This window comes from Notamacropus eugenii, chromosome 1 (assembly GCF_028372415.1).
Source record: "Notamacropus eugenii isolate mMacEug1 chromosome 1, mMacEug1.pri_v2, whole genome shotgun sequence".
NCBI lineage: Eukaryota > Metazoa > Chordata > Mammalia > Diprotodontia > Macropodidae > Notamacropus > Notamacropus eugenii.
Window position 1 is genome coordinate 561,429,035 of NC_092872.1, and position 8,271 is coordinate 561,437,305.

General features: G+C 37.2%; 1 protein-coding gene across 3 annotated transcripts in view; it reads left to right on the forward strand.

Annotated features, from left to right (window-relative positions):
- The window catches only part of PXDN (peroxidasin), a 160,686-nt gene extending 153,166 nt beyond the window's left edge, over window positions 1–7,520 (forward strand). For all 3 annotated transcript variants that reach the window (XM_072634323.1, XM_072634321.1, XM_072634322.1), the window contains 2 exons: window positions 3,408–3,521; window positions 4,936–7,520. In XM_072634323.1, the coding sequence (XP_072490424.1) occupies window positions 3,408–3,521; window positions 4,936–5,061 (240 nt within the window). In that variant the 3' untranslated portion in view covers window positions 5,062–7,520. The remainder of the gene's footprint in view (window positions 1–3,407; window positions 3,522–4,935) is intronic.
- Window positions 7,521–8,271: the final 751 nt, after the last annotated feature.

Consider the following 8,271-nt stretch of genomic DNA (forward strand, 5'->3'; position numbering starts at 1 on the left):
TTCTCATTTCCCCTCCTCTATCACCAAAGTTCTATTCAGTAATACTGCTTCCTTTCCTTCCACCCTTCCAAGACCTAGCTTTTGACATAATCAATAAACTGATATTGCTCTCTCCAAAGTTATTAATGATCTCTTAACTGTCAGATCTAGTGGTTTTACCTCATCCTCTTCTGAGTTTCATGACACTCCTCTGTGAGGATTCTTTTCCTCTCTGTGTCTAACTGCTCCTTCTCAATCTCCTTTGCTGGATCTTCATGTTCAGCCCATTAACTGTGGAGTAACCTCTCAATGCTCTGTCCTGTGTCCTCTTCTATTTTTCTGCTATAATGTCTCATGTAGTTATCACATCAGGTCACATAGGTTCAATTATGTCTATTAAGATAATTCTCAAATCTATATATCTAACTTAGTCTGTCTGTCTGTCTGTCTGTCTCCCCTCATTGTTGAGTCAATAACTACCCATGGGACTTTCCAAATTGGATGTCCCATAGGATCTCAAGTTCATCCTGTCTAGAACATAGCTCATTATCCCCCCCCCCCAACCCTTCTCTTCTTCTGAACTTCTTTATTGCTATTGAAGGCACCATCCTCCTCCTCCTCATCCAGATGTGTATCCTTAATGTCATTCCCTATTCTTCATTCTCTATCCCCCCACATATTTAATCTGTTGCCAGATCTTGTCTTTAGGAATGGCAAGCTATCATCTTCACAACACCTTTCTTATAAATGCCCTCCTCTCCACTTACATAGTCACCACGCTATGTCAGGCTCCCATTCCCCCTCAAGTGGACTATTGCAATAGCTTGTTAATTGATTTACCTGTCTTTAACAGCAAGTTCCCCAGTGTACACAGGAAGGCCTGCTGTACAGGTTCTTAGATTTGCTTTTCTAAAAGGAAAGCAGATTTTGAGGGGTCAACAATCACTTTAAGCAAGCACATATACCAACAGAGAAAATACAAACAGAGAAATAAAGAACAACAGAGAGGGCTTCCAACTGTCTGACCATAAGCAATACAGACATCACAGATCAACTGGCAGATCCATCTGTTTGACCATTACATACATACATACATACATACATACATACATACATACATACATAGTTATCAAAGAGAGAAGCACCAACATCTGAGTTTTCAAAGCTGGGGGGCTCCTTAGTGGTTACCCAGACACTCATCTGACCGAACAAACTCTTCCAATGAGTAAATCCCAAAGTGAAACCTCACCTCTGAGTATTTATATACTTTTCAGAGCTGGAAGGCAGGACCCTCTGACCCAGTGCCTCAATAGAAATTAACCAAAGGAATTAAAACCCATTAATGACTGGGGAAGATCTTTAACTCTCCCCCCCAACATTACACTGTCTCAAGTCTCTACTTACTCCAATCTGTCTTACACTTTGCTCCAATGCTTCCTCTATTCCACCATCTTGGCTCTTGGTTAAACCTTTCCCTTATCCATAGTTTTGACAGGAATTTTTTTCCATACTTCTCTAATTTGCTTATGATATCACCTTTGATGTCTGAATCATGTACTCATCTTGAGCTTGTCTTAATATACAGTGTGAGATGTTGATCAGTGCCTAGTTTCTGCCATACTGTTTTCAATTCTTGCCCCCAGAGCTTGAATCATTGGGTTTTTCAAACACTAGGTTAGTATGGTCTTTTGCTTCTGTATATTATATACCTATTCTGTTCCACTGATCCACCACTATGTTTCTTACCCAGTGCCAGATTATTTTGATGATTACTGTTTTATAATACAGTTTGAAATCTGTTACTGCCAAGCCATCCTCCTTCACTTTTTTTCATTGCTTCCCTTGATATTCTTGACCTTTTATTGAATTTTGTTATTTTTTTCTAGCTTTATAAAATAATTCTTCGGTAGTTTGATATATCACTGAATAAGTAAATTAGTTTAGATAGTATTGTCATTTTTATTGTACTGGCTTGGCCTACCCATAAGCAATTAATATTTCTCCAATTGTTTAGATCTGTCTTTATTTGTGGAAAAAGCATTTTATAGTTGTGTTCATATAATTTCAGCATGTCATTTGAAAAGATGACATTGAAAACTGTTTTTAACAGAAATGAATGTCAAAACATGTTAAAAACTTTTAAAAATGATTTATTGATGTCAGGTAGTTTTATTTTTGGTTATCAACATGTTGTATTATATATATATATAGTTTTTCACTGAATTAATCTTGAAGGGATAATTTTAAAGGGAGAGGCCAAATTGAAATTCTAGGCCCTTGAACTATTGAAGTTGGCAATGAATATATTGTCAGAACTCTAATTTATGAATGGCTTAATTGTTCCCTTCTAGGAAAATTAGCCTACAATTGATATCCTCTATAGTAGGCATATACTTTTATAAAGAGATTTAGAATGTTTAAGTAATTTCATCATTTGGGAAGATCCTCTAGGTCTTTGCTTCTTAGAACTAAGGGTCTTAATTTGTAAATTTGATTTGTACCTAAACTTATGGGAAAACAATAAGACAATTTAATTAAAGATTTTGAATTATTAAGGGAGCCATGGTTCTTTTGATTTGGTAAGGAACTGGTATGTTTATTAAATCTCCAGGAGGCCCATGTTAGCAGTGGTGTCCAATTTAATTCTTCTGCCTCAGTGTACACTTTCTGAACTATTTTCTACCTGGGTGATAAGAGATACTTGGGGGCACAGGGGAAGGGAGTGGCAAGTCTTTTTTGTTCATTTACTTTCTCTCTAGCCATTTCTTTTTTCTGCTTTTTTTCCATTCATCATCTCAAAATGTTCATGTACAACTGTAGCACTTAGAGAGTACTCTTTATTTTAAGGAACTATCTTTCCAGGCTCTGGGAACATCTTGGATTTATGTAGCAAAGTGCCACAAGGAAAGAATAAACTCAAATCAAATGCATGCCATTCGTATCCTTTATTTTCCCAAACAAAAATTTAGGAGGAACATTTCTCTTTAACATAATCTTTTTAAGTATACATCTGTAGTTGAAGATGTTCATAAGCAGGGTAATCTCTAGAGTGCACTCACTCAGCTGTTTGAAAATATTTACACGGAAAGTTTTTGTTTATCACTATATAGTCAAGTATTCACAAACCTTTTAGAATAGCTTTTGATTTTTAGATTTCCATGTTTTCTTCAAGTACTTGGTTGCCAGATTATGTAGTGTATTTTTATCTGGTGTCAAGTTAGGAAATAACCCAGTAATGAAGTAATGAATTTCTGTTTTCTAACCTCTTGATTTGCACTTTCCCAAGAATTCTTTGTGATGAGATCAGCAAGGTCAATTTATATGCACTGGGGAGAGGAGGATGGAATTACAAGTGAGGTGAGAGGTCAGATTTAGTGCATGGGTAAAACTATTCAGAAGTGGCTAATTAAATTTAAATCTTCCTACAGATAAAGAAACTTGAATCACGCCTCAGTAAAACTGAATGCACTGATGAAAAGGGTAAATCATACTCAAGCAATGACAAATGGAAAAGAGATTCATGTACTGTGTGTGAATGCAAAGTGAGTATGTGAGAAATCCCTCTATTCAGTTTTAGTCATCTCCTTGGCACTTCAGATCTACCTTACTTTCTCCATCCATAGTAGGTCCTAGCTAGCAAACATCCCAGGTCTCTCTGTCTGGGCATAGATCAGTTGCTGTAGGGGTAAGGGAAAGAAGCCAAGCTAAGAGGTCAGCCAAGACAGGGAAACCCTCTGAATTCTTTGATGATGGGGAAGGGTGGAAATGATGGAAACCTTTAAGCAAGCAGTGTTTTGTGCTACTAGGGAGTCTTGAGGCGTTTGACTTCTGAGTTTTTTGTTCTTTATTTTACATTTTAAAAATATCCATATGGGGTAGGTGGAGCTTAATTCTTTATGATTAACCAGCTTTAAGTTGGGAAATTAATAAAAAGGATCTAATTTCACAAAATGTCTGAATAGGAAGGAACTTTAGTGTTTATCTAGTCCAAACCTTAGTTGGCCTAAAATCCCCTCAACAATACTTTCAAGAAATTATCATCCATCCTTTCCTTAAAGACTACTAATAGTAGAGAACCAGTATTTATCAGTAAGGTGGGCCATTTCACTTGTGAATAGCTCTAATGGGAGGAAGTTTTTCCTTATAGCCATGTCTGCCTCTATATCTTCTTTCCATTATACCTACTCTTCCACATGATAATACAATATTTGAAGAAAACTTTACAATTCAGAGCAATTTAAACTTGAAAAGGGATCTTGGAGATCATCTAGTCCAAAAGTGTCAAATATGTGGCCCATAAAGATCCCAGGTACAGCCCAAACCAGATTAAAATTTAATTGGGAATACTTAACTAGGGTAGTGAGGTGGTACAGTGAAAAGAGCAGCGGGCCTGGAGTCAGGAGGACCTGAGTTCAAATACAACCTCAGATACTTCAGAGCTATCTGACCCTCAAGCAGTAACTTAACCTTGTTTGCCTTAATTCCTTAGTAAAATGAGCTTGAAGAAGCAGCTGGTAAACCACTCCAGTATCTTTGCCATAAAATCCTCAGATGGAGACTAGGACATGACTGAAACAACTTAACAACAAAATTGAACAATATGAAGAAAAATACAATAAAACAGATAATATTACATTTGAAAGCTATATCAATATGCCATCCACATAGATATTCATGTACAGATCAGTGGCCTCTATTTCTATCTCAATTTGCCACTGTGATCTAATCCAACCTAAACCTGAGGAGTAAGATCTTCTTTAAGTGAAAACTCACACAGAATATAGAATTTGAAGTATGTGAAAAAAAAATATATATACATATATATATATAAATAAGTATATGAAGAACTCCAAAAGATAAACTGGATAAATGTCCAAAAGAGTATCTGTGTGCACAGTGAGGGCATTTTTAGTGTCATTGTTATAGATCAAAAGTAATGACATCTTTTTCCCACAGGATGGCCAGATCACTTGTTTCGTAGAATCTTGTCAGCCGACAGATTGTCCAGCCCCAGAGAAGATCAAAGGAGAATGCTGTCCAGTCTGCTTAAAAAACACCGTTAGCAAGCAAACGAAGCCATAGCTGTCTGTATCCATTTTGGGGGGTGGGTGGGAGCGGGATTCTCTGCTGAGCCACCTTGAGATCAGGTGGCTAACACAGATAACTGCAGGCTTTAACAAAATATCCAGAATGGAGACATTTCACAACATCAAAGTGATGCTGTTAAAGAGTCGAATGCTGTGTGCATTCTTTATCTAGTTTCCCAGGTGACAGGCACCCCCCTCCCCAATATAAATGTATGGAAAGGGAAGTAGGTGAATGGTTTTATAACCTCTCTTAGGCTTCTCAGGTTTTTCTTTTGTATTAAATTAAAAATTGGTGCTATTATAAAATTGCACAGTCAGGCAAGCGAGGTTCCTCCCCCTCCCCCAGTGATTTACTGTGATGTTATTTTAATTTCAATTCAGCCCAGCGGTACCTCTGAGCAGTAGGTAAAGATGAGCTTGTGCCCGGCTGAGTTCTCAGTCTTAATATAGAACAGCCCTGAGAAACGAAGACTTCAGGAGGACCAGATAGGGTGGATAACGAAGAAGCCCGATGAAGTGGGTACGAAGTTTCAGGCAACCTTTACAAAAGAAGTGCATGCTAGCCAAGTTGAGAAGCATCTTGTATGAGTGTATTAACAGTGGAACATGGCCTTTTTTAACAATCCTTTTTCCCCCAAGTGAACCTCAAAGTGATTGGTGCTCCCCCAGTTTTTGTTAGCCGTGTAAGTGATATTTCATAGGTCATCAGCATTTAATCATAAATCCAACACTACTTTTCCTCCGAACCTGTGTGAAAATTCATACCACTTTCCCTTTTTGTCTCTTCTTAAGTATGATTGTAATGAATCTATGAACTTATATTTAGGAATCAGCTGGTTTGAATTTCTGACCTGCAAAACCACAAAATGTGTTTTTTAAGACAATGTGAAAGTTGTATTTCATACCATTTCGTATATTAAGATACCTGTTAATTATTGGGTGTACTGCCAAAAACTTCCAATAGACAGCCACTGCTCTGAGGTGTAGTGCCATTTATTGGGGGTAAAAGCACAGTAGAAGCCCTGACTTTTTGTTTCTAGGTTTTCTGATTAGGTATTTGAATGTTGAGAATTTATTAGCTTCCAGGTATGCTGTACATGTACGGTCAATCCCTATACCTCATTGTGTGTGTGTTTTTTCTTTACATTTTTCACTTTTTATATTTTATAGACCGCTGTCCACAGATAAGTATTAGAGGGGCAGATAAGCTGGCTCCATTATGCAAGAGGCCTTCCTCTTTTGTATTGTTGCTCTGAATCTTTTGCCATCATACATTTCAACGAAAGGCAACTCTTGTACCTCATGTGAACTTTCTTCTTTTTATACTTGGGCTGTATTTGTGTCACCCTCCCCTCTCTTCCTGCCCTGCCCCAGTTGAACCCCTTTGTTTTCTGAACATGAACTAAAGAAAATAGGTATGAAAACTGCACAGTTGTTTTCTGTGAAAGCACATAAGATCATCACTTTGCAGGGTAGGCCAAAAAATAAATGATATAATTCTGCCCAGGATTATGAGATGAGGCTTTCTCATGCATGGTACATTGACTGTGACTAAGTCTTGGGATGATATGCCTTTTTGTAAATAAATGACATAATCTGCATCATTCAAAAGAGAGTCAGGGAACAGCCATGGCACATAGTGTCCTTTGTTAACAGAACATGGCTATGCATGCTATTACTCTGTGGCACATTTGTGATGGGCTACATTTGATAGTCCAACGTTAAGAAGCTTCAAACTGATTTCATGCACTGAGGTTGGTTGACTTTACCTTACATTCGAATAATATTAAATGGCTTCAAGTTTCTTTGAATTTCATGGAACATAGGACTTGTTTCAATTCTCTGGTGAAGGTATTTGAAATTAAACAGTGGAGGGGGTTCTATCAACCAGGAAAAGTTAAATGTGTCTCTTAACTTATCCTCAGAATTTTAGGGTAGTTTTAAAATGCTCAGGTATAGGAACTATAACAATGGTTTTTCCACTCTTGTGGAAAGATTGCCATGTCTTAATAGCTTCTTGTTGGAGAGGTATTTTGTGATGCGTGTGACTTAGACAATATAAAAGGGGGTTCAAACAAACAAACAAACAAACATGCTGGAGTGCCTGACCAAGGCATCTGTCAAAATAAGTGCGTCGTCAGTGAATTGAAAATTCACGGAAGAGCCGAGCTGTGCCTTGCAATAACATTCTGTAATTTTCTTCGAAATGTCTGCTGGATCACCAGTTTAATTTTTTTTTTAAGGACAGTGGTTAGTGCCTGGATGAACTTTTCTAAGTAGCCACTGTCAGAATATTGCTTTAATATGTTGCAAACTGTACATATTTATTTACATTTCTGTTATCAAGAGCAGAATGCCCTTCTTATGTTCAATGTAACCAATACATTTACCAAAGAAGTGTTTGCACTGTGTAATGATGCTTCCCAGTTTCAAATAAATGGGCCACATTTTCAAGTGGAGACTTGATTTCTCTTTCACTCAGTCCTATAATAGAAAGGCATTTTTTATTTTCTGTGTTCATTACTCTTGGTCTGGTATTGAGTATGGGGATTTGCAAGAGATAAACAGATAGTAACTCTCATTTTGTAACACTGGTCACATACATAAACATGGGATGGCGGATATTCAAAATATTCTCTTTCCTGTAGGCCAGAGATTCTCAAACGTTTTGGTCTCAAGACTTCTTAATAATATTAAAAATTACTCTGTACATTACATGGAGCTTTTTATATGAGTTATGTCTACTGATATTTTCCTATGTTTAAAATGAAAACAACTTATTAGTATTATGAAAACAGTTTTAACCTCAAGAACATCCTGAAAGAATCTTGGGGACACCTGGGGGTCCCTTGACCACACATTGAGAACTAATGCTATCGGGTTCATTAATGAAGGACTTGATTTCCAAAGTCTTCCTAGTTCTTTATTTGGTGATTCTAAAAGCGAAACATTTCACTGAAAAGATAAAATGTATGTACTTGCTGACTGAAGAATGAACTGAGGAGACAGGTGAGATGTTCAGTGGGTAAGGTGTGCCTACCCAATTCCTGGCCCCCTCCAAATCAACCACACAAATTTTCCCCACCTGCTTCTTGTTCTTAGGAATTCCTTTAACTCTAGACTAATTTTTCTGTCATTGTGGAATGCAATGTAAATAACTGATTTGGGATTCTTCTTTGTAAGACTTGAGGAAATGCCTTAAAGG